Source organism: Notolabrus celidotus, chromosome 12 (genome assembly GCF_009762535.1).
Source record: "Notolabrus celidotus isolate fNotCel1 chromosome 12, fNotCel1.pri, whole genome shotgun sequence".
Classification (NCBI taxonomy): domain Eukaryota; kingdom Metazoa; phylum Chordata; class Actinopteri; order Labriformes; family Labridae; genus Notolabrus; species Notolabrus celidotus.
The window spans coordinates 4,425,139-4,452,717 of NC_048283.1; the positions used below are offsets into that span (position 1 = coordinate 4,425,139).

A 27,579-nucleotide genomic window follows, 5' to 3' on the forward strand; every position below is an offset into this window, starting at 1 on the left:
AGAAAGAAAGAAAGAAGTTGTTTTTTTTAAAGGGTGGGTTTCAGTTTTCAGACACTGTTTCTTCAAATCAGATAAAAATCTTCCTCCTCAAACTCCATGCACACAATGAAACAGCTCCTTTAGAGCAGAGCTGTCTTATCCTAAAGAACAACATGACTGAATATTAGTATATCCAGCTCACTATGAGAAGACATTATATCTCAAAATGCTCAAATTCAACTTTATAATCTTATTTCAAGTACAAAATGGTCTTGTACAGTGTTTCTGTTTGAGCATTTTAACAGTCTGCTGCCCTCTGCACTGTTCTTCTTCTAAACAGAAGCAGGAGTCGTATGAAGCAGGGATTTGTCTGCTGGTGTGACCAGACTGGTCAGTGGTCGTAAGTGCAAAGGCCTCTGTTTTTGACACTCGTCAGGCCAGCTTAGAGTCAAAGCTGCCTTCTTAAAGAGGGTGTTAAAGACATTAGGTCAAAGCTAAGCTTGTGGAGACCCACCCTGCTGATTGCGTGAGCGAGAGAGAGAGAGAGAGAGAGAGAGAGAGAGAGAGAGAGAGAGAGAGAGTTATTAAGTCTAACTCCACTCATGCAAATGTGTAGCGTGGTGCAGGATTTACACTCAGGTGGGGTTATTTTAAGCTGAAGAAGAACAGAGAAATCAGCAGCAGGTGGCAGCCTGATAATCACTTTGCTTTTACTTCATCAGCTGGTATTTGGTATTTTTGTTAAGTATGTATGAGCCAGCTTTAGCTTTCTTAACTCATGGCGCTTTACTGCTAAAGAGAGAAAACATAACTACAGTGAGATAGAAAACAAAGCAGTGAAATACTCCACATGACTCTAATACCGACTTACAACACAGTGGCACACTTAGAGCTGTTTTTAACCCCTTAACCTATTACAGCTCTTACGCAGGACTGTAACAGGCAGACACACATCGACGTAACCAACCAGAGCTTCAGGAAAAACTCTTGAAAGGCAACTTTTAAAATGGCTGTAATCATTTCTAATACTTCTTAAAGGCTCTCATAATAAAAATCCGAACCTCTTATGTGAGATGCTTTTTAAATCCATGATAAACGACTCCAGGAGGAAAAGCTGGCTGCGCGTAAAGCATTGTTTCTGAGAGTTGAATTGATCTGCGGTCCTTCTCTGTGTATCAGCACTAATTAAAGAATAATGAGTCTGGTTGCCAAGAGAAAATCCATCGACAGACTCTGTTTAGACGAAACACAAGAAGAAAATGTTTAATGCATGCCTTCTGTCTAGCTTCCAGCTGAATTGCTGTACAGTCTATAAGGGAAGAGAGGGCGCGCACGGTACATCTGGTTGCGTTGAGACTGGAGCCATCATACATGTTTAGGAATCCTCAGCCTCTTTATTAAAGATGCAGCGAAGGATTCATATACACAAACATGTTGTTCAGAGTGGTGCTCCCAGGGCTGGCGGTGCAGACATGCGTTCGTGACTTGTGTATGTAAGTGCATGAACATAGTTCTTATCTGCTCTGTGCAGGATTTCTTTCCCCTCCATTGGGGGGTAATCTCCCAGCGTACCACTGAGACGTAGAAGCACAGAGTGGTTCAGTGAAGTTTGCTGCAACCAGTGCTCTCTTCCTTCTCTCTCTCTCTCTCTCTCATGCATAAATATCACCATGCAAAAGGGCAGAAGACACCCTCGGGGCAAGATCTGGAATCAGCTTACCACTTCCTAAATCTTAACCTTAATCTTTGAGGGGAAGAAGCTTTACACTGACCCCAGATCAGTATCGCAGCCTAAGTAACATCATGCAGCACTTTCTCAGCTAAGGCTCTGTAAGTGTAGGTTTTGCTGGAGCATACGGATCCCCAAAGCTCCTCTACTAACCTTGTGGGGGTGGACAATTTGGTCACCTTGCTGAGTACCTTGAGAAGACAATTGACTTAAAAGTTCTTGAGAGGTGTATCAACACTAAGAGTATCAGAATAATTTTAAACTCTTTAAGTGAATGCTGTCTTTGTTAGTGAGAACAATACCTTTTGAGTGCAGGTGGCTCCAAACTCACAGTGGCCATGAGATGCTGGAAGACAAAAGAGACAGAGAATACAAGACATTCAACAATTGCACTTATTCACTGAGAGTTAGAAAAATCAATATCAATCTTGTGAAGAGGTAGAGTCAGAGTGTGGTGGTGAGCCTAGATTAGCATTGTGTAGTTAATGGTTGCTACAAAGGATGAACTTTATCCTAACTTAACCTTAACTGTTTCTAATGGCCCTGTCACACCTTGATGATTTAGCCAGCCTTTTCCCAAACTATCAAAATGCCTCTAAAACGCTGACGTATGCTGATGTTTTTTTCAATTTTGGGCGTATACATAGCATATTCATATCTTATATCCCACTAATGCAGACGAAGTGTATAAAAAGGCTGCCGCTCGTTAATGACAATGTATTGGATGCACTTGCATTGGTGATTAAAAAAAGTGTGTGTTGTTAAAAACTCTGCAGTCTCTCTGTGAGAACATGATGAGCCGTGGAGAGTGTCAGAGGAGTGAAACCAGCAGGAACACAGCCTCTGCTCTTTACAGGAAGTTACACTTATTGACTGCAGTGCTTTCAAAAACGTCACATTTTAAAACTTCATTGAATTCAACAACAGCAGCTTTATCATTGAACACCAGCAGACTCTGACATGCTGGCTTCAGCTTCTGTTTCAGAGGCTCTGCTGTTTGACACTGAGTGAGGGCTCCAAGGCTTCTCACACTCACACACACGCAGACACACAGCTCTACGTGTGTGAACGGGTGTCAATGATCACATAACTTACCTACAACTTATGTCAGGTGTATGCCGGACCTATGATCCATACGCTGCATGCTTACTCGCTACTACGACGTATACCAGCGTGCTTCAGCGTGCTCTGAACTTATACAAAGCTTACCTGTAACTTATGTGACGTACGCCAGCTTAAGGCTGATTTATACTTCTGCGTTGAATCAACGGCGTACCCTACGCCGAGGGTCCACGTAGCTCCCGTACCTACGCCGTGGTCTACGCACGTAGCTGACGTGCACCTCCTCCAAAGTGTAACTCCCCGTAGAGCCGACGCGGACCACAAGCTCTGTGATTCGTCCGCTCGGCGGCTTTGTCTTTCCCGCATTTACAACACTTCCGGGATCCTGGACATCGGCGGCACATCGGCCGTGTATTTCATCTCCTCCTCTCTATTCTTCATGTAATCATGTCTGTATGATAAACAACAACATGTATCAGCTGTAGATTAACATAACACGCTCTGAATCTCTGTGGAAAAGTAAACAGAGATCGTAGCGGGACCGGAAGCAGGCGACTAACAGAGAGACCGCACTGCCCTCAGGCGTTTCGGCGGAGAATTGCTGCGCGACACGCACACACCGACGCACAAGTATGTGGGGCTCATGTCCGCGTCAGCCCCTGCTGCGTAGGGGAGACGCAGAAGTATAAATCAGCCTTTACTCGCCGTACTACGACGTATACCAGCGTGCTTCAGCGTGCTCTGAACTTATACAAAGCTTACCTGTAACTTATGTGACGTACGCCAGCTTACTCACCATTTTTTTTCATATGCCGGCATTTGCTGGCTCAATCGTCAAGGTGTGACAGGGCCATAAAGCCTTGTTCACACATGCACAAACTTACAGAAGCTTTCAGGGTGAGCTGCAAGTCCTACTTGTCAGACCCACAGAAAGTGAGCAGTTCACAAATGAGGACTGGATCCGGGTCATTTAAGGCTTTGAACCAAGAAGTCCTGACATTAATTATACAACTCACAGGTAGACCGTCCAGAGAAGAGCAGCGAGGACTGGTGTAATGTCTCTCTCTATGTGCTGTAAGTCCAGCAGCGGCATTTTGAATTAATTGCAGTCTTTGGATGTTACATTTGCTGATGCTGCTATAAAGTGCATGAGAAGAGGCTGGAAGAAAAATTGGATGGATGACCTTTTCTAAGAGGGCAAAGGAAAGGGAGGATCTGATTTGGCCGGTTGTTTCAGTAGAGCAAAGCAGGAGTTTATAACAGAAGTGGAGTGAACAGAAAGGTAGAAATAATCAGCCTTTGATTTTAGTTACAGGTAACATGCAGAGGGATTAGTTGACCAGACAGTGTTCAGCACAAACTCCTACCCATTTACCACACTCTAACATTTAACCACTGCTAAACCTTTTTATTTAGCAACTCTTAAAGTGACGGGAGGTGTATTTCAAACAGAGCAAGGCTGTCTGTTTCCAATTTTATATTTTAAGCTGCACTAAAGAAATCCAGACTCCAAATCAGCAGTTAAAGGAGACATGCTATGCATTTTGTATATCCAAGGTTAATATTAAACTTGGCTTAAGTTTCAAGGTTCTGGATAAATGTATGAAACTAATCTCTGAGGCTTTATTCTTCTCTGAAAACTGTGTTTCAAAAGATATATTTGACCTGCTCCAGGCTCAAAAGCTCATCAAAGTGCTGGGTTGCATCATCTAGACTGCAATAGAAAGTTACAAACGCTGCTGGTCGCTGGCCCTGTTCCACTTTTGTAGCTTCTGCAAAGCCTCCCAATCAGGAAAGAGTGTGGGGGGGCTTCAAAGAGAAAGGAGAAGAAATTGCTTGTTCTATGCTGAGGCTGCATCGAGGGGATGCATTTAGAGCCTGCTTATGATAAATACAGATTTTTTTAAAGTCATAATAACACCAAAATTTCCCCAAATTAAAAGATAAAGCTTGAAATGGTAACAGATCTTTAATATCTCATTCAAAGATAGACAGTAAAGTATAAAATTTTGAACTGCTCCTTTAAATGCCTGGAAAACCTGACATGGCGGAGTGCAGTCTGCTCTGACACTTGCATTCAGCTGAGTTAATTAGCTGCTATTAATGGCAACTAAGTTAAATAATGGCAAAGGGCTCCAATAAGTCTGCCGCTTGGAAGTTAAAAGCACTTTAATCAGATTCCTTTTGATCCCTCACACCAAAATCTCCAACCTGATGAGATTACATGGTCACCAAAAGTCCATTCAGATCATTACCCGCGCGTCGGATCCGGCCATGTCGAAATAATGAACCAAAAGAGGAAACTTATCTTCTCGTACGTCTGAAACCAAAGCTGGAAACAAGAAACAGATGTTGATAAAGAGTTTTATAGTGGTCCTCTGTGGTATCTTTGTGCTCTTAGTGTTGCATTAGCCTCTTCCTGTCTCTTGTGTTGCTGTTTCCCATCACTCTCTGTGTTTGTGTGATAGTGCCTCGGTCCCCCTGCTTTGTGCTTAGCTAATAGCGCTATCTCCCCCCCCCCCCTGTAATTGCAGCGGGTCAGACCCAAAGACAGCAGAAGCCTAGTGTCCCCCCTCTCCTCTCCGTCACCTTCCAGATTACAGGTAGGTGTTTTAGTCAAGCTGATAACAAAGCCCCAGACGCTCCCTCTGTTTTCTGCCAACCGCGTCTCCTGATTTATCCCTAATTCTCTCCTTGCTCACTCCCTCACTGTCAGCCTCTGTCCTTTCTCATTATTTTATCTCCTTTCCCTTCTACCCTGTTCTTGTTCCTCTCCTAACTTCACCTCTCTCATCTCTCCCCCGCTCCTCTCCTTTCCTTTGTCCTTGATCTCTCTCGCCTTCCTCTTTCCTTCTCTCCTTCTTCTCCTCACCTCACCTCACCTACGTCCCTGAATATGTCCTAATGGGAACTGTGTTATGCCAGTGTGGCATCATAGACTTTGTGAAAAGATGGATGACATGACGGCTTCTCAAGATTTGGAGCGCCCCCTGCAGACTGGCTACTGCAGAGGCCCTCAAATCAGCCTCCATGTTAACAGATGGGACATGGGTCAAACTTTAAAATGAAGATACACACCAAAGAATGTATTTTCAAACATCATTTCTGTCTTTAAACTGTGTCCTCATCATTTAGATTTATGTTCAAATGCTCATGGTTTTGAGAGGTTTTGTACTAATTGGTTATTTGATGCCAAAATGTGATACACTTTCCATAACAGTGAGTCCAATTACTACTGACATAAGAAGCTGTTGTGCTTTCCCGACCAGAACAATCTGTGCTTTGCTGAAATGTGTCATGATTGGGGAAAGGAGCGTGACGTCAACACCCCAACCCTGAAAGCTGCAAAAGTTCTGGTTCCAAATGCACAAGATGTCAAAATTGTTCAGGGATATTTTGGCTTCACTTTTACACAGTGGGAGAAGGTGGAGACACACCATCCATCTTTATATGCATCAATGGTTAACATAAAGATTGTGTCTGACTTCCAAGTAAGAATAGCATTTACGTACTGTATTTACAATATTTGTCTGGATTTTTCAGATCTTCTTTTACAACTTACTTAAGGATATCATATAGATGTAATATTCCTGTGTATAGGTTTGTGAATGTAAAAACTAAGAAAGCAAAGTGGCAACATTTCAATCTATGTTAAAGTCTTTCAGGATTCAAAGAGGAGATGCTATATTGAAATGCTGAAAAGCTACTAGCATCCTTTTAACCAAGCAGCATCCTCCTGTGTTGAAAAATGAAGCCAATGCAAAAAGGCTCAAAACTGCAGTTCCTTTAGTGACCACTTGAGGCTTGCTCCAAAAGAAAAGGAATCCCCATAGAGCCTATATTAAGATGGCTATTTTTACAGCAGAATCAAACATGTGTACAGCCTTTTATATACAAAGGTTTTGGTCTCTATCGAGTTTCTTGATTGGTTCCTGTGCAGGGGGTAAACAATTTGTAACTCATCTGTTTAGATGATGTTAAAGCTCAGAGTTATGAGTAATAAGGCATGATGGGGGCTGATTTAACAGACAGGTGGGAACATTGTACTGGTTTGCCAGGCCGCAAGCGAGGCCATGACTCAACTCTGGTAACTGCCATCTTTACGCCTCATATCATCTCTTTGGAGACCAGTAAGTGATATCATTTTATACAGGATATGGATGTGACACAGCACAATGAGCTGCTTTGAAGATAAAGTTGCAAATTATGTTTCAGGATTTTGGGCTGTGCCACCGCTGACCAGCGCCTTGTACACACCCTTGCCAGAAATCTTGTCATCTTTTTTTTATTCTTCTTCCTCTTTGTTACTCCTCTCCTGATTCCTCCTTTCTTTCCCCCAACGCCTTCTCTTTTCTGCTCCCTGTTCCTCTCCTCTATTCATTTCACTGCTTGTATTCATTATTCTGGTATCCTCTCCTCTTATTCTACCTCCTCACCTGACCTTTATCCTTTTCTTATCAGTTATCCTCCTGCTTTCTTTCGTTTCCTCTCTCCTATCACTGTTTTCCTGTCCTCTACTCTTGTCTTTTTGCCTCTCTTCATGCTACCATCTTTTAGGTCTTGGATCTTCAACTCTATCCTGCTATTTCCTTTCATTCCCACAATTCCTGATCTTTGATTTCTGTCCTTCTCAATATCTTTTTTCCTTTTCTTTCCTCTGCTTTCTCCTTATTTCTTCTCATCGTCCCCCACCACTTCACTTCTCTCCTGCTGCTCTCTTCTTCGTCTTTGCTACCTCTTCTATTGTCATCTCTTCATATCCCTCCCCACCTCCTCTCTCTTCACAGTTTTTCTCCCCTCTCTACTCTATTTTCTTCCCCCTTGTTGCTCCTTCTTCTCTTCCCATCTCTGTTTCATACACACTTCTCTTGGATTTTTGCTTTTGCTTCACTTCTCCTCCTCCCCTCCAACATCTTTCCCCGACTTTTCCTTTGTCTCTGTGATATAAATTCACCGACACTTCAAATATTGATTTAAACAATTCTTTAAGTGCTGCTTCCGATTCATGAAAAGGTTGGCGGACACAGCATGCACATTTCAACAAAGTCACAATCCCTCTCTGCTGCTCTTCATCCAGACTGTTGAGTCTTGGAGCCAAATCCAACAAAGGGACAAGTAGTCTTACAACAAAGTTCTGTATTCCGCCTCAAAAATCCAGGCAGAGGAGCTGGAGCTTTGAAGGGACTGTGAGAAAAACTTTGTTCCTCTACAAACAGAATAAGGATAGTGAGAGACATTAGAAGTTTCCCACTGCTGCAGACAGTAAGCCACACTTGCACAAGAGGGATTTCTCCCTCCGTCGTCAGTTCAGCACAATAGAAAAATGAGCTCACCAGAGAGAGCAGCATAAAATGGACTAATAGAGCAGCAGGATAAAGAAGGTTTTCTCTTCCTGTATCACACGGAGACCAAAACTCTCTGTTGGTCCTCACTCTTGTATTCCCAAATGGATTGATGTTGGAAGATTGAAGTCGGTGTAGTTCTTCAGTAAGTCGTGGATTAACAGTGGCTCAGCAAACTGAGTGTTTGACTTTCAGTGTATTTGTAAGAGGAATTAACCATTTTGCATTTCAAAAGCCCCACTTGCCTCCCCCTGTACAGTTGTAAGGGAATTATGATTCAGCTCTCCCGACTATTTGAGGCTCTAAGCTCTCAGATGCCTTGTAGGAACAGTTAGAATACAGGAAATAAAGTGCCTCAGGTTGAACATGTGAAGAGATTTCTGTTGTGAATCACTAAATACCCACATTTGAAATTCATCACTCAATACTTGTAAAAGTTGGAATCAATCCTTTCATGTACTTTGAGGAGAAAAGTCTCTACCTTTGGACTTTAACATCAGCGCTGATATCTTAAAACCGAGCGTCAGTTTGTGTAAAACCTGGCTTCCCTTGATTTGAGGGAATGAAAATGTTGTAATATCAGAAACAGAAACAACAACAGATGGTAGCAATTCGGATTTTTCACAAAGTCTGCTTTCACTGACAGCTGCTGATGGAGCACTGAGGTGTCATGAGTTGATTGATGAAGATGAAAACGAAGCTAGACACCAGCCCTGGAGAGATGGTTTTGTTTTGTGAAAATTTACCTGATATTACGCCACACAACACAGACACAAACAGCTTTATTAAATCCACAGGGGGAAATGGCTGTGAGCATCTTGTTCAGCACAAATCACACTGACATACAAGGAAACTAATGCATGATACAAGATGGATAAATGTAGAAGAGAATTAATTTTATGATGTTTTTAAAAAACTACAATACTGGAGGTATCTGCTGCATTTGTAGCCACTTCCATCTTTAACTTTTGTGTCAACTGTAAAGTAAAATTAAATTAAACTAAAGCCGCAAGCGGCAATGAACGGGCCCTCGCACACCTGCAGCCGCCGCCTACGCGAGCCGCCGCCACACGTAAACCGTCGCCTGATATTTGCCATCACATGATGCAAAAGCAAGATCTGAGAGTAAATACTGCCTCAGGTGGTGCAAATGTTCCAAGTTTTTGGCAGATTGCCAAGAAAACCTCAAAACTTGACAGTGTGCCACGCCCACAATTTTAATCTGAACAGAATTCCTTTAACACTAATTTAATCATCAATATGTCTGCTATAGAATGTGCCTTGTTTGGACTAAATCAGAGAAAAACTCTAGGAGGAGCTCTCAAAAGTATGCACCCTTATTTGGGCGTCATTCTTCACATTCAAAGCTGTATGTGCGTTTGATGCCCCGCCTCAACGCCTGCCACGCCCACATTTTTTGTCTGATCAAAATTTGTTTTGATAATTTTTTCTCATCAAGGTGTCTACTATAGGTTTCCTTTGGTTTGGACTGAATCGGAGAAAAGCTCTAGAAGTTAATAGCGTTAGTATGCACCCTTATTTTGGCCTCGTTTTTCATTTTCAAAGCTAGGTGGCGCTCTTCCTGTTGAGTTTGGGATATGGGTGCAAGAGGCTTTTTTGATGTCATGAATATGCATAAAATTCTTCAAGCATGTAGCTTAAAATAACCCCTATGGGGAGGGGGTTTTGAAAACTGTAGGGGGCGCTAGTGAGCACATTTTTTCGACTTTTTTTGTAAAACCCATAAAATGTCGCAATTTTCCCCAGGACTGATGAGTGTGTTGGATGAGGTGAGATTACGTGCATTTTGAAGTCACAAAAATCCATTTTCCAACGTTTTTTTTTAATGCCCCGCCCCAAAGTCTGCCACGCCCACATCTTTCGTCTGAACGGAATGCCTTTACTTTGTATTAATCTTCAATGGGTTTACTATAGAATGAGCCTAGTTTGGACTGAATCGGAGAAAAGCTCTAGGAGAAATTAGCAAAAGTATGCACCCTTGCACGGACCCATTTTGGCCCATTTTTTCATGTTCAAAGCTAGGTGGCGCTCTTCCTGTTGAGTTTTGAATATGGGTGCCACTGACCTTTTTTGTGCGTCCTGATGCCATGAATATGTGTAGGACTTTTCATGCATGTAGCTCAAAAATCTCGATGCATAGGGTGTTATTTTTACCTCTAGGGGGCGCTACAGAATTTTTTTTTGCAAGACCTATAATAACTTGCAATTTTCACCAGGCCGGATGAGTGTGCATAAATACTAGCGCTTTCATTAACGTTCAGGGGTCCAAAACTGCAATCTCCTATAATATGAAACCCTTAGGGTTACAATAGGGCCTTCGCCACCATCGGTGCTCGGGCCCTAATAAATCAATCAATCAATCTTTATTTGTATAGCGCCAAATCATAACAACTGTTGTCTCAAGACACTTTTACAAACAGAGCAGGTCTAGACCGTACTCTCTGTTCTATTATTAACAAAGACCCAACATCAAGACAGGATCAGATCCAGTCCCATCTTACCGACAGGACTCAGTCTGATCTCATCTTAATCCACCATGAGCAGAGCACTTTGCAGCATTTAGCAAGTGACAGTGGCAAGGAGAAACTTCCTTTAACAGGCAGAAACCTCCAGCAGGACCAGACTCATGTTAGACACACATCTGCTGAGACCATGTTGGGGTTGGAAAGAGAGAGAGAGAGAGAGAGAGAGAGAGAGAGTGAGTGAGAGAGAGAGAGAGAGAGAGAGAGAGAGAGAGAGAGAGAGAGAGAGAGAGAGAGAGAGAGAGAGAGAGAGAGAGAGAGAGAGATATGATAGAGTAGTAGTAGTAACTGTTGTCGCTGGAGTCTGGCACGTCGGTAGCAGCAGGACGTCTACAGCAGTGACTCAGAGGTACCTACGAGACAATGGTGCTCAGGGACTCCAGAAAGGTCTATTGTTAGTAACTTTAATGTGTGATCTGGCGTCACTCTTGCTATTTTGAATTGATAACTGTTGTCATGATGTTTTAACCAATCAAAATCAAATATTTAACAGAGCTGGGTGATTAGCAGGGAAAAGCGGTTGTGATAGATATTAAAGAGTATCAGCTTCTTACTCTGAATCCTAAGAAAAATATGACTTTGTCGTGTTGCACTTAAACACCAGTTATCCATGAGTGCAGTGTATGGCTGTATGTTTGCTGTGTGTGTGTGTGTGTCACAGGTGAAAAAGGAAAAGGATTAAAGGTGGCAGTCAGACTTTAGAGCTCCATGCAGGAGGTCCAGTGTGTCTGCTGAGGGAGCAGGATTCTCTCTGATCACCACAGACGACCTGGAAGCAGAAGGGGGTTATGTGGTTGGCCGGGTGGTTTAAATCAAAAGATCAAGCATTTGGAAAATGTGTTTGTTCTCTTTCTTATCACACGTTAGACAAAACAATGGATGCCACTTTCATGTGTCTCTGCAAATTATAAAGCAACGGCCAGTTACCTGAAACTAGAGCGGAGACTAGACAAATAATCCACCTACCCTCACTCCCAGAGATAATAAATACACTCATTATGTTGAGTTTGTTTAATCTAAACATGACTCCAGATATGATTATATGCTTTTATGAGAGATTTTGTGTGCCAGATTATTTCTTGTGCCCGGTCATCTCTCAGTCCAGCTTGGTTATAAATGGATTTGATCATTTAATTAAACTGTGTGGTCGAGCACAATGTCTCAAAATGAGAAGTGATTTTAATTCACTTACTGAACAAACCAGCCATCTCTTCCTGGAGCTCGAGCAGTTATTAGAAACAAGAGTTCTCTTCCTGCAATAGTTAAATGTTAGCATATTAGCTGGATGTGCTAATCTAATAACAGTGGGGAGTTTGTCCCCTAAGTCAGGGGTTCCCAAAGTGTGGGTCGGGATCCCCTGGGGGGTTGCAAGACACAAATGGGGGGTCGTGAGATGTCTTCCAGTATGTTTTTTTTTAAAGGTATCTAAACATATTTGTTATTATTATTTATTTTTGTTTATTTACCTTGTTTTCTTATGTTTATCTTCCTTTTTGTTTGTATTTTTAATTATTATTATTTCTTCATTTTTTTGTATTTATTTATTTTTGATTCTCTTTGTTGGATTTTGTATTAATAGTTGTATTCATTTCAGTACTTCTGAAAAAATGCAATAAAAAAAATGAATGACAAAGGTTATCTAAAAATAGTACATTTTATCCATTTATAGTAAAAAATATCGTCAAAAATAGTAGCTTACCTTGAAATAAAATCTTGAAAATAGAAAATGTAATGAGTTTTCTGCCTTTCTCTTTGCCAGATGACTCCTAAGTTTCGGGTTAGTGAACAGTTAATTATCAAAAGCATCAGTAGCAGTAGGTTAATTCATAACACCACAGAAAACACAGACACATGCTCATATTTAGATGGGGTCATTTTCTGCAGACCAGCTAAATGAAGACACATTAAATCACTTTGAGGGACAGGGGGGGTCACGAGTCTTTGGCACCTATATTTTGGGTTCACAGGCTCAAAAGTTTGAGAACCCCTGCCCTAAGTCATATAGTAGTGGGTCAGTCCAGCCGTGATTTCCAATGGTCCTGCACTAAAAGCCATTTAGACGCCGAGCTGGCTGTCTGGTTTCCCTCTGCCCAGTCATCATCCTAAGCTAAGCTAACCAGCTGCTGCTTTCATTTACTCTTTCTGCCACTTTCTAGGATTTAGTCTGAAGAGAGGCTCTCGTCAAAGTCTCCTGTCTTCTTCTCTGTCCTCTTTTTTCTGTCACATTTTGACACTTCCTACTATCGAAGGAGACTCCTAGAGGAAAAGAAATAAACCCTGAAAGTAAAATGGACACACAGCTGTGGAAGATGCAGTGTAAGCTGAAGCAGTGGCACTACTTTGAAATGCCTCTCACGCTAACATGTATTCTTTATGCACATGCATACATGCAGAGACCATGAGACTTCAGAGACTCCCTCTTATCAAATATGTTTATGTTGACATGCTTCAGTGGACATGCAGAGATGTATCCTGCTCAGCCCTCACAGACCTGAGCCATGCATAGTGATAACATCTCCTCTTTTTATTTCCACACATTTCCTCACTGGGAGTTCAGCTATGCATTAACCAGTTGCATCATATAAAAAGCGTCCTAAATCCAGCATGGCAGGACCAGAGGAAGAAGGTGCCAAATTACACCTCATGGAATAAACATGAGCGAGATAATGTCTGTGTTCTTTTCCACCTTCACTGCTGCATTGTTGCATCGTCTCTCCCGTCTCCTTCGAGAACCAGTGGGCAGGGCTTCACCATGTTTTATGTTTCTAGCAAGGCGCTGCTCGAGATAATCATTGCTAATTTATCATCCTGACATGCTAACAGGGAGGTGATAAACAAAACAAAGGGATATTAGTGTCTACTTCACAGGCCTGTTTTATTTTTTTCACACTGTGCTTCTCGTCTCCTCTCTATTGGGACTCTAACGCCAGGAATAAAAAGTAAACAAGTGTTTCTGTGTCCCTTGTTCCCGTTGATTGTAGAGATGATAAAAATTCCTCTCATCAGGACAAACCAGAATAGCATCAAAGTGAAGCAGGTCCATTTTATCTGCTGCTCATTTTGTATTCCATGTATTTTCTCGTCCCTGCAGCTTCACGCCCGGTGGAAAACACACTGTGCAAAGGTTCCATCCCCAACAGGTCCCAGCTGTGCCAAATCCCCTGTCCCATTGACTGTGAGGTGTCACCGTGGGGGGCGTGGGGGCCCTGCACCTTCGAGAACTGTGATGACCAGACCTCAAAGAAAGGTAGGAAGATGTGACACCAACGAAGATAGAATATGTTTAGAGATGTAATGTGCCGTAATGAGAGCATTTTTATGTCTTAGCTGAGTTTTTGGGGGGGGTTTTTGGCCTTTTTTTGGGGGGGGGGGGGGCTTTTTTTGATAGGACAGCTGAAGAAAGACAGGAAATGTGGGGAGTAGAGAGTGGGGGAACACATGCAGGAAATGGTATACTGGCCGGGAATCGAACTGGCGACCCCTGCGACGAGGACTGTAGCCTCTGTATGTGGGGCACTTAGACCACTAGGCCACCAGTGCCCCTAGCTGAGTTTTATATCGTATACACTACCAGTTAAAAGTTTGGACACACCTTCTCATTCAATGGTTTTTATTTATTTTAATTATTTTCGACTTTGTAGATTAATTCTGAAGACATCAAAACTATGAAATAATCTGGTTTTGCCATAATCTGGATTACAACAGTAGTCAAATAGGGCTATCCATTGTCATTGCAGGGACAGAGTTAAAAATCTTGGTGTTGTTTGATCAAACTCTTTCTTTTGGTCTTCACATTAAAGAGGTGGAAAGAGTGTCCTTTTTTCACCTAAGAAATATCACTAAGATTAGATCAATCCTGTCTTTCAGTGATGCTGAAACTCTTGCATGCATTTATTTCATCACGGTTTGATTATTGTAATGTTCTTTTGTCGGGTCTGCCCAAGAACAGTTTGCAAGGTCTGCAGATGGTGCAGAATGCAGCTGGGTCGAACAGGTTTGAGTACATAGCTCCAGTGCTCTCCTCTCTTCACTGGTTGCCTGTTCATGCCAGAACGGATTTTAAAGTGTTACTGTTGACTTTTAAAATTGTACATGGCTCTGCACCCTCTTACTTCACCGACCTGGTGGACCCATATGTGCCTGCTCGGGCCCTTCACTCTCAGGGGATTGGCCTTTTAAGTGTCCCTAAGGTCCATAGAAAGACTTTTGGTGAGCGGGCCATTTCATTCCGTGCACCAGCTCTATGGAACAGTCTCCCTGCTGCAGTGGTGTAGAATTGCGTATGGACCATAGGGACGTGTCCCTATCAATCTCAAGGGATGGCTGAAATGTCCCCACCAATATTAAGGTTGAAGGGGGAAAAAAATGCGCTTAATGCGACACATAAAGGGTTAAATCCTTTCCCACTTTGGCACCGCCTACCAAATACATCTTTGAGACCGGTCTGTTTTTTGGTTGGCTTAGCTCCCTAGGCCAGTGCTTCCCAAACTGTGGGGCGGCGCTGCAGGTACGACACTTCAGGAAGGCAGACCAATGTAGAAATCAAACCTACGCCCTTGCCCTGCTGACATTAGATTATCATGTTTGGTTGAATTTTTTAAAGCAAAGCTAAAGACCCACCTGTTTACTGTTGTTTACTGATGTTTCTAATAGTGTGTTGTGTCTTTGTGTGTTATTTGTTTTTAAGCTTTGTAAAGCACTTTGACTGAAAGTGCTCTATAAATAAATAATTATTATATTATTATTACTAACCCTACCTCAGAACAACACAACTGATGGTCTCAAACACATTAAGAAGGCAAGTCATTCTACAAATGAACTCTTGACGAGGCTCATGTTAACTAGAAACCATTCCAGGAGACCACTTCATGAAGCAGACTGAGAGAGTACCAAGAGTGTGCAAAGCTGTCATGAAGGAAAAAAGGGAGCTACTTTACAGAATCTAAAATATAAAACATATTCTGCTTTGTTTCACACTTCTTTTTGTGAATTAAATAATTCCATATACGTTCTTTCATAGTTTTGATGTCTTCAGTATTAATCTACAGTGTTAATAATAATTACAATAAATAAAAAACGTTGAATCAGAAGGTGTTTCCAAACTTTTGACTGACTATATGGCTAAAAAATAAACATAAACACACGGTGATTGACAGAACACACACTGACTTCAGGTCATTTAACTGATGAGTTGGCTCAACACCTCCTGGGTTGCAGCTGTATTAAAATGTCTGATGTTTTTCCACCTGAACCCGCCGATCTCTCCTCTTTTCATGTATTAATTTCCTTCTTTGGCTCGTTTAAATTAAATGTTGAAAGTCATTTATTACCATCCGTCTATACCTCAGCCATCTGGCGCTGAGATAAATACTGACTGCTTTATTCAGTGAGAAAACAGCAATAACCTCCTCCTTTATTCCTTCTCCTCTCATCCTGTAATTACGCCAATATTTTAAAACGGATGTGGAAGTAAGCTTAAGTACTTTCATTAACATTATCTAGACACTTTTTACTGCTTCACTTTTATAGTGTAGTAATGCTACCTCTCCTCAACCAAACACTTACTAAAATCATTTCTTAAAGATTTCATAATTACTATTCCAGATGAATATTTATGAACCTGCAGTCTTAATTAAAGTTTTACTACATAATATTAGTGTCATTTTTTTTACCATCTGTAACCTTACAGTGCCGCTTCAGAGCATAACACTGAATAGTTAATGATTAACTGCTCTAGTAGTAGCAGGACATCTTGTTAAAAATACATGAGGTGCTACCGCTGCTGTAGACGTCACTGCAGATACATTATAATCGCATTTTCAGCCTTAAAATCCGCCCGTGTTGTAAGAGGGAGCAATTTTAGAAGCTCTGCATTTAAAATCAGGGGAAGGTAAAAAATAGAGTCATGCAAATTTTAACATCAAATACACTCCAAACATGATGAGCAATTAAGAAATCAAAAATGAGTTAAATGAAGCTTATAAGATATGTCACAGTCTGACTTCTGCATGGATTCATCCAGTGGTCACATGTGCTGCATGTACAAACTCACTGCGAGACAAAGAGAGAGGTTTCAGGAGCTCGGTCCTTTTAAGGAAAATATATGTATTTTTTTTTTCTGTTCAAGTCAGTATTAATGAGCTGTCTCAGCAGGTCAGCCATCAAACCAGAGGAAGGTAAACAAAGACATCTATCATCAGTGACCCGAACTGAACTCAGGCCTTTCACTCGGGTTGAATTTCCAAGAAAAATAAAGTTGTGATGTCAAAAGTAAAAGAACGTGTTCATCAGATAAATTAGCCGTGACTGATACACTGTTTTTGTTATGACTGGTGTGTTAAAGCTGGGGTTGGCAGTCTCGGAAAACTAGCATGAATTTGAATGTAGCATTTCCTCAGGATTAGTGATGTGCAGATCGATACTGAAATATCAATACTTCCGACACCAGATCTTTATGCTCTAAAATCGATTCTCAAATCAAAATATTGATACTTTTGATACTTCAGTCATTTGAGGCAATGCATATCATTAACAGGAACACAGTGGAAAGTAACTAAACCATTGAGATCTTGTCTAAATGATACGCGGTTGGTGGGAACTACTAGTTCTAGTTCTTAATAATTAAACAATAATTTATTTCAGTGGTTTTTTATTGTTTTACTAATTTTCTTTTTTTGTGTGTGTTTAAAACTCAATTTTCACATATTTTGTATGATTGTGTCTTCTGTTTGTTTTTTCTGTTGTATTAGCTCGGCTATATTGTAAATTTGGCCGCTACCTCGATATACTTATGAGTTTAAAATAAATAAATAAATAACTCAGAAATATACTACTTTTTTTAGATTTACCAGACACATTAGTTGTATTTAAACAAAGTATCGGTATCGGATTGGTATTGTCGATACCAGCCTGAATTTTACTCAGTATCGGATCGGAAAGGAAATAGTTGGTATCAAACATCACTACTCAGGACTCTGTCTAACCCCTCCCCTCCTCCCTCAGAGCACCTCCAAAAAACGCCGCCCCCCCCCGCTCAAATGCACGAGCGCCGCTGACTTGCGACCATATGATCTTGACTGATTCAGAACCAGTCCTCACCAAAACATTATCATAGTGAAAGTTAAAAACACAAATAGATATGGCTGTTGTTAGTACTCACAACTATCATGCTATTATTATCCAGTTGTACCAGTGACACAATATCAGGAGAAAAGTTATAACACATATATAATACTATAATAGCTCTCCTGTTGTTAAACCTGTTCAGTGTAGATGCTCTTAATTCCTACAGTGTTGACGGTCAGTGAAGGCATCAGGAGAGGTGTAGAGTGTGTGAGCTGGAGAGAGAAGAGACAAGCAGGAGAAGTTTTTCATTCATTCAAACATTGATTGTTGTTTTGTTGGTTGTTGTGGTAACGGCCGACAGTGACCGGTTATTAAAACTCAACGTGTTCACGAATCGGCTCGTCATCCCTACAGCGTCCGGACGGACGCTACAGTACATCTACATTTCTGTAGGACTTAGTAAATGTCATTCATTTTTCTGCTTGTCAGAGCCCCGTGGTGAGAGCTTTTTAGACTCTGATCCGGACTACAGTCCTGAGCAAAGCACCTCATCGGGTCAGAGGGGACAGGCCCGAGGTGGAGCGAGAGGGGCAGCCAGTAGAGTCAGGGGAAGCAGAGGCAGGAGACGGGGACGAGGAGTACACGCCGGGGAAATGTACGCGCAGGAGGAGGGCAGAACGGCAGGACGGGATTTGAATGGTTTAACATTTTGGGACCCAAAAAAGGCTGATTGGTTGGTGTTTTCCCAGGTTTACTCCAGCTGTAGATAGCAGCTTTTCTTCCTTCTTTTTTAAGAACACATTATGTATTGATTGCCATCAGGACATAAAGATCATTTTAACCAGTATAACAAAAAGTGTATCTAAATCTGATTACCAACCCCAGCTTTAAAGCTCCTATAAGCAACTTTTAACATGTGTTGAATTTGGCGCCCCCTGTGGACAAAGTAGTACCTCTTATCTCTTTGCTGATCTTGTTCTCTTTGCTCAGTAAAATGCACTAAATGGTCATTTGAGTGTGCGTTTAATCACTTAGTCTGACACCTACACCCCACTGTAACAATCATAGGGATTTAAAATACCTCTGCACATGTCACCGACTTGTTCCTGATGGTTTTGTTTTCTTTTGTGGGTCATACAGGAGCATCACAATGTTTAAAAGTCCATTCCACAATTCAATTCAATTCAATTTAATACTTTTTTTGCTGTTTCAATGAAGAAGATTGGAAATTGCTACAAGAAACACTCACGCCAAATACATTCCAAAGATAAAAACAAACACAGAAGTGAAATCTGATCGATTGAGAAGAGGAAAGTAATGAAAGAACAATCAACAAGAGGTAAAACAATAAACACAGCCATATCTGTGAGGTATGAGCAAAGGTGTGTGGTTAAAACCCTGTATTACAGCTCCTTGATTAAAACCAGCTCTGAGGTATGTACTGTTCTAAACTCTGGTTGTTTTGGTCTAAATGCTCCTCTGTCTTTGGTGAGAGGACAGAAAGTTAAAGAGGCAGTTAGCAGTGTGGGAGGAGTCCTTTAACCAGCCTAAAACTCCTCACAGGAGCTTCAATACTGACGCATCAATGTGTGTGCATCTGTTTACAGTTAAAGCTGAAGTGGAGCTCGTTAAACTACTAAATATATTCACACAGTAAATCTGAGAGGTCAAAGGTGATTCAAACAGAGATGGAAGAAGGAGAAAAGAAAGTTCTAGCTCGTAAATTTTAATATAACATTTCATTTAGAAAAGTATGGAAATAGAAGCATCTGAGAAGTTTAGAAATGACTCTTCATCTGTGAAAACATGATTTAAAGCTGGGGTTGGTAATCAGATTTTAGATACACTTTTTGTTATACTGGTTAAAATGATCTTTATGTCCTGATGGCAATAAATACATGATGTGTTCTTAAAAAAGAGTGAAAAAACCCCTGCTATCTACAGCCGGAGTAAACCTGGGAAAACACCAACCAATCACCATTTTTTGGCTCCCCAAATTTTAAACCAATCAAATCCCGTCCTGCTGTTCTGCCCTCCTCCTGCACGTACATTTCCCCGGCGTTCACTCCTCTGAGTCCCCGTCTCCTGCCTCTACTTCCCCTGACTCTATTGACTGCCCCTCTCGCTCGTCCTCGGGCCTGTCCCCTCTGACCTGATGAGGTGCTTTGCTCAGGACTGTAGTCCGGATCAGAGTCTAAAAAGCTCTCACCAACAAGCAGAATAATTAATGACGTTCAGTAAGTCCTACAGAAAATATAGATTTATTGTAGCGTCCGTCTGGACTCTGTAGTGATGACGAGCCGATTCGTGAACACGTTGAGTTTTAATAACCGGTCACTGTCGGCCGTGATCACGCCAACCAACAAAACAACAATCAATGTTTGAATGAATTAAAAACTTCTCCTCTTGTCTCTCCTCTCTCCCGCTCACACACTCTACACCTCTCCTGATGCCTTCACTGACCGTCAACACTGTAGGAATTAAGAACATCTACACTGAACACGTTTAACAAACAGTAGATCTGTTACAGTGTTATATATGTGTTATAACTTTTCTCCTGATATCGTGTCACCAGTACAACTGGATAATGCTAGCATGATAGTTGTGAGTACTAACAGCAGCCATGTTTGTTTGTGTTTTTAACTTTCACTATGAGAATGTTTTGAATCAGTCACGATCATATGGTCGAGAATCAGCGGTGCTCGTGCATGTGAGCGGGGGGGCGTCGTTTTGGAGGAGCTCCGAGGGAGGAGGGGAGGGGTTAGACGGAGTCATGAGGAAAAGCTACATTCAAATTCATGCTGGTTTTCCGAGACTACCAACCCTAGCTTTAAGACACAATATATTTATGTGTTTCTGACTGATACTTAAAAAATAATTTGAAACCCCCAGATATGGGGTTTAACACTTTTTCTTTTGATATGTTATACAAATGCAGGGTTCTGGGTAAATATATCAATCAATCAATCAATCAATCTTTATTCGTATAGCGCCAAATCACAACAAACGTTATCTCAAGATGCTTTTACAAACAGAGCCGGCCTAGACGTACTCTATGATCTATTATTAAGAAAGACCCAACGTCAAGACAGGATAAGATCCAGTCCACTCTTACAGACAGGACTCAGTCTGATCTCATCTTAATCCACCATGAGCATTGCACTTCGCAGCATTTAGCAAGTTACAGTGGCAAGGACAAATTTCCTTCTAACAGGCAGAAACCTCTAGCAGGACCAGACTCATGTTAGACACACATCTTCTGCGACCAAGTTGGGTTTGGAAAGAAGGTTAGAGGATAATATACGTATGTCTGATTTGTTTGATTCCGTTTGACTCTGAATGTAGAATAGTTAAGTTAAGTTTTTAATTCTCTCTTGGCTGCAGGTTTCAAATTGAGAAAACGACAGATCACCAACATGCCGACGGGAGGCCCTGAGAACTGCCCCCAGCTGGTGGAGGCGGTGCCGTGTGATGATCCCACTTGTTACGATTGGCAGCTGCTCAGTTTGGATCAGTGTGTCCCTGACGACGATCAGTCGTGTGGCCCCGGATCTCAGATCTCACAGGTCCAGTGTGTCAACAGTAACGGTAAGAGAGAAGATGCAGTCTCTTCACTTTCAGGGCTACGATTTGAAAAGTCATGACAACTGTTTACTTTTTATTTATCCTTGTAATTAATCTCTGAACTGATATTTAAGTGAGAACGCAGATACAATCTGGATCTAGATGTTGTCTCACAGATCCAGCACTCACAAAAGGAAGTCTTTAAAACACCTGCTGGAACTGGACATCATACTAAATCTTGACTACATCTTCGAGAGCAACTCGGGGATCACTATCTTGTCCAAGGACACATAAGGACATGAGAATCAAACTTCCACCTTTTTAAATTGAGAGATGACCCACTGTACCTCTGAGTCACAGCCGCCCAGACACAACCTCCTCTGACAAGTTCAGAGATTACTCTGTACAAAACTACATGACTCAAGATTTGTTGTGAGGGTAGCAGAATAAGGATTTGGACAGAATTCATAAAAGGCGAAACACTATCTTGACCCAGATGCTTATTTTGACTGATATTTTTGGATCCTCATAATCCAGGGAATAAAAGAGTGTGGTCTCTTAGTTTTAAAGGTGAAAAGTTACCTTTCAAAATGTCAAGTCTGTTGTTAAAGCACAGCCATCTGCTACCAGAGAGACTCCATTTCACCTCTACAGTCTGGAGAGTCCTCAGAAATAATCCTGCAGAGTGTGAGGTCCATTAAAGGAACAGTTACCCTCTTCTACAGTTCATTGTTCCTGCAGAGATAGCTACTGATTGATATTATTCAGCACATTTCTGTACTTGCTCATCGGCTTGGACTACGCTTCATTTGCAGTGAAATATTGCAGCTTTGACCCTGTGAGAGAATCCTTTATTTTGCACATCCACCTTTCCACTGACCCTTCACCTCTCCCCGTGGAGAGCTCTGCATCTGGAGTTTTCCTCCACTTGACTCCTGGTTGCCATTCACCAACTTTCTGCAGACTCCTCCTCCCCTCCTCCTCCTCCTCTCTCTATCCCTCCCTCCCACTGTTCAACTTGCTCCTACTTTAACGCTTGCTTGATTCGGCGTGGCCACCTCTCCTCTCTCCCGCTGTCTCTCTCATTACCGTCTTCCTCTCTGCACGCACAATTAAACCTTCCTCGCTCTAAATCAAATCAATCCTCCGTGGCCCTGGCTCCTGGACTATCTTGTGCCCTTTTGCTGCTCCTGGTTTTTACTGCTACTCTTTATCACTGTAAATCTTTAATGTAAGAGGTGGCATTGCTGACATTCAGTCCAGACTTCCTGCATGCCCGCAGGTTGTGGACAGAATGAGGTACAACACATTATTGATTTTTATTCAGTTGCTTTTTCAGGCGGGGTGTAGATTACATCCCTTTCTTATTTAATCAGAAAGTAAAATTAGAAAGTGCTGCAGCTCTACAAATCTCATTCCCTTTCAGACGTACTCAGTAAATCTTCAATTTATGATCCTGCGTGGTGACTTGGTTCATGTTTCCTCCACTAGAGAGCTCGATTCGTCCTCCTGACGCCTCCCACAAATCACAGTTTGTGCATCAACTGCAGGTATTCAGTGAAATGTTTCTTGCATACCCCTCCTGCGCTTCTGTAGAAACAAAGACTGTTCTTTCTCACCTGACTCCGGTTGATTGATCCTCCCCCCTCCACCTTCATTCCCTCATCTGATGAAAATTGATTTGTTCTGTTTTCTGTTTTCACTCCACTTCTCGCCTCAGAGATTTCTCATTGCAATGTCAGCTGTATATTTTCTCCCCGATGTGTGTCCCAGCCATGAAAGAAAAGGCCACACAGTCTGGCCGCAGACAACAGACTGAGGTCGATACAAATGTTATTGAAACGGGCTATTGATATTCCCCGTGCTGACTGGCTGCCTACTTAGGCAGAGAGCCGCTTCTTTCCTGCACACTGAGCAGCGAGGTTTAGCTTTCATAGTGGGCGTTCTGTTCATTCATGTTTTCTCTGTGAGAGCCTGAAAAACTGCTGGGGTCCCTTGTCACTTCTTATTTTGGAGCCCTCTCAGTTCAGTCATGACTGCTTCACTGAATATCTGTCAAAGTGACATCTTAATGCAAAGTCAGGCCCCCGGTCTGACTTCTGAAGCTTGAGCAATTTTCCTCTTGCTTGAAATTTCCATTCACCCATTGAAAGGTTTACATTTTCCAGCTTGTGTTCTTTTCTAACAGATGGGGAAAATGTTCTCAGCACAGAGGAGTATGTGGGTTAATATAATCCACTTATGGCTGATGCAAGGAGCTCATTAAAGAAACATGGAGGACAGTGTAAAAATGTGGGGACCCCATGCGAATTTGCTCTTTTCATGTTCACTTCCACTTTATTATGACGATAACAAGAGTCAAGAGTGCATCTGTGCAAATATTTGACTGATAATCCATAGAAATGCTCCCAATCAGCTGTCATGTCAATAAAGAATACTTATGTGAAATGTGTTAAATTATTTCTGCAGTGAAGTGAAGAAACCTGTACTCGACTGAGCCATATATTTAACCCTCCTGTTATGTTGCGGGTCGAATTGACCCTTTTTAAAGTCTATTTTAGGCAATATATGACTTCCAAACCAGCTAAATGCAGCATAAAAATATGGGCAACATGTGACAGAAGAGGTGTTAATTTATCAAAATCACTTCATTCAAAAAAAAGAATCAAAATGTGAAATAAAATAAACAAAAATCAATGTCATGTAAAACTATTATATTTATATTTAGGGTTTACCAATGTATATTGAAAACATTTTTTTTTTAATTTTAACATTAATTTTAATGAAAAACAAGTGAGTTATCCTCATTGAACCATGATCTGTGAGAATTAAAGAACACCAATGGACTAAATCTTGATTTTAATGGTTAGTAATGGAGCAAAAAATGGGATTTAAAAAAATATGTAATGGGATTTTTTGGGGGTTCTGGGACTTTTGGATGATTGAATATGCCCCGGGTCAAATTGACCCAGGAACATTATTGCTGTTCCAGAGAAACAGACATAACAGGAGAGTTAAAAGCTAAAAGCTATTTTTTTTTCCTGTTTGTGCTGCTTAGTTTATCATTTTGAATACTCTACAGGTTCATTAACAAAGCCTGTAATCATATTATTTTATAGTAAGAATTTACGTTGTTAGGTTTTGATGAGTGGACAACCTCACAGTAGTGTGGTAGCAGTGGCGGAGCCAGGGTGTGGCCAAGGGGGGCCATGGCCACCTCTGAAAACTGATTGGCCACCCTGAAATTCTTAAACATGATTGGCTATTTGCCATGTCAGAGGCATTACTTATATTGAAATCAGCTAATGTGTTGTTGTGTTTCAGCGAGCTGCAGACACAGTAGTTTCTTTGGATTTGAATATTATTTTTGTTGATGCTTTGACTTTGGACAATCATCTTCATTTTGAGTCCTTAAAGAGTTCAGCAGATTTAAATGTTGACACTCTGTTGAGTTACATTTCTAATGTTAACGTTAGAAATCTACAAAAATGTAACATTTTGTTAAATTATTTTGTAAAAAGAAGTTAAAGTAGGTGTGATTATTGGAAGTAATCCTCCTAGGTTTGGGTTAAGCCCCTAATGTTTTCCACGCCTGGCCACCCCTTCAACAGTTAGCGCCCCAGTTTGGCCACCCAAGTCAAAACTGTCCGCCACTGTGTGGTAGTACTTGAGACCGGTCTTGGTCTTGATACATGACCGCTTATTTAAGGTCTCGGTCTCGTCTTGGAATTTAAAGCATTTTTACTCGGTCTTGTCTCGGTCTTTGACTGGGTGGACTCTGTATTTCATATCAAGACCGGTTGAGACCACCACTGATGCTCTCTGTGTCCCTGTCTTTACTGTGATAAGAGAGGCTCTGTCTCTCTCACAGGGCGTCAAAAGAAAGGCAACAAATACAAAACCAAACCTTGTTTGTTGCTTTCAATTTTATTTAAAGCAAACTTAAATAAAATAAACAGAAGTCTTTTATTTTGTTAACTCTCATGATTTTTCATTGATATATATGGTCTTGGTCTTGTCTCGGTCTTGCCCTGCATTCGTCTTAGTCTTGACTTGGTCTCAATCCCTAAATATCTTGGTCTTGTCTTGGTCTCTGTGCACTCTGGTCTCGGACATGTCTTGGTCTCGGTTAATGTGGTCTTGACTACAACACAACCTCACAGTCTGGAGACTCTTAACAGACCGCAAGAAATAGCCTCATCATTTATTTAATTACACAAATGTTGTGCATAAATCTTTAAATGAGACATCGGCCAGCTCCACCTCCCTCCTCATGAAGTCCATCATGATGTTTGCAAACCTGCCCTCCTTCTGGATCACTTCATCTCAAGCAATGTCAAAAGAACACAAAGTTCAAACACGATTCTCTCGCTCTCTCGCTCTTGTTTGCATTGATCTCTTTACAGTATGTTTGTAATCCTCCCGTCATGTTAGCAGATTTCCTCCTTCTAGTTTCTGGAGCAGCCACATGATGCTATCAAAGGATGCCAAGTTGGTGGTCGTGCCAGTTTGGGAGGAAATCCTTCCCAAGTTTTCTTAGTGAAACAGACGTCTTAGGAAAAACAAGCACGTCTCCACAATCTGAGTTGGTCTGTGTGCTTGACATCCTGCCACCAATTAAAACACCCAGCTGTTCATTTTCCCAGCTGCCCCCATCGTCTCCATGCTGAAGTGTAGTTGGAGGCAGTAAATCTATGAGCCTTAAAGTGTGTCCTCATTACCCTAGTTAACACCCAGTCGATCCTCAGTCGTAAAGGGAAGGCATCATGTTTCAATCAGCGCTTCATCAGGCTCTTCTTTTCTTTTTTGAAACATTGAGTGTTTTTGTATCCTCTCCGTTATTGATGGTTTTCAGAGAGTGGACGGCGACAAAACGCACAAAAACATGTCATAAACTTTGATTAATGCAGATAAACCAACATGAAATGATGGTTGTTTACAGTACAGCTGTTTGATAGAGTGATAAAGGAGTAATGCTGCTGTTAATGCACAGTCTTCATAAAGGAGGATATCTTGGGTTTATTTAAGAGTAAGTACAATGTTTATTTTTACATGATGAGGTGATGTTATAGGCTAATTTCAGTGAAGTATCTCTCCCAATCATAAGAAAGCATGAACCTTCAGGAGCACAGAACTGAGAGAATAACTGTATTTAGTTATATTCCTATAGCTCCTTCATTTATAAAGCACTCCTTCAATTTTATATAAAAACATCAACATGAGAGCAATTCATCAAGAAGTACGGAAACACTTTGATTTACTGCCACCGAAACACAGATGGCAATTTCTGATAAACAACTCTACCTGGAATCACAGATGGACTTTTACAAGTAATTTTAATAAATCAAATTCAAAAGCAGCTGTTTCGGCTTTCTCTGTTCACTTTTTACATGTTTGGCTGAATTATTTTAAATTCAACACCAAGGCCCAGTGTCGTTTCAGGCAAACCTGGACGTTTCTTCAAATCAAATTACCAAAAATTGAGTTTGGAAATGCAAAACAGACTTCAGTGTTAGGTCAAGGAGGAAGACTCAAAGTCAAAAAGTCACAACCTGGAAACACAGTTAATAGTTTATATGCAGAGGAGCACGTTTCTCTGCAATGTCATGCCAAACTTTCCCCAATTGCTTTGGTTATAATGATTATACCACAGTGACAGAACCCCATCTGAATTAAACATAGAGACAAATTTAAGTGGGTGCCCACCATCAGTTGAAATGAAGCAGCAACCTCTGGTCTAAAAATATGAAGCCAATGCAGAAGTGCTGAAAACTACAGTTCATGGAGGATCCGCTTGAGGCTGGCTCCGGAAGTAGCGGAAACCACATACACCAATTGAAAAAGCCGATCTTTACAGCAGAAATAAACATGTTTACAGCCTGGTTCAAAAAACGAGTGTAGTCTGGATAGCTCATTTCTCAATTTTTCTCTAACGTGGCAATTTCAAAGATATTAAGATTACAAGTCTTCCTGGGGTGCTGGTGGCCTAGCTGTCTAAGCGCCCCACGTACAGAGGCTACAGTCCTCGTCGCAGGGGTCGCCGGTTCAATTCCTGGCCGGTCGACCATTTCCTGCATGTCCTCCCCTGCTCTCTACTCCCCACATTTCCTGTCTCTCTTCAGCTGTCCTCTCAAATAAAGGCAAAAAGGCCAAAAAAATATAACTTTAAAAAAAAAAAACACGAGTCTTCCAATATGAGAGGCACAGCTGACTTGATTGGCAGGAAGGAATCCTGTAGCTGTTGGCTAGGAGGCTCAAAGCCCGCCTCTTTGCCTCACACTTGCTCAACAGAAGT

The 27,579-nt window shown here is 41.4% G+C and overlaps 1 protein-coding gene across 1 annotated transcript in view; it reads left to right on the forward strand.

Moving 5' to 3' along the window:
- LOC117822796 (thrombospondin type-1 domain-containing protein 7A) overlaps positions 1–27,579 on the forward strand; it is a 276,882-nt gene that overhangs the window by 112,541 nt on the left and 136,762 nt on the right. The window contains exons 5-6 of the mRNA XM_034697710.1: positions 13,747–13,902; positions 21,105–21,308. Coding sequence (XP_034553601.1) covers positions 13,747–13,902; positions 21,105–21,308 — 360 coding nt within the window. The remainder of the gene's footprint in view (positions 1–13,746; positions 13,903–21,104; positions 21,309–27,579) is intronic.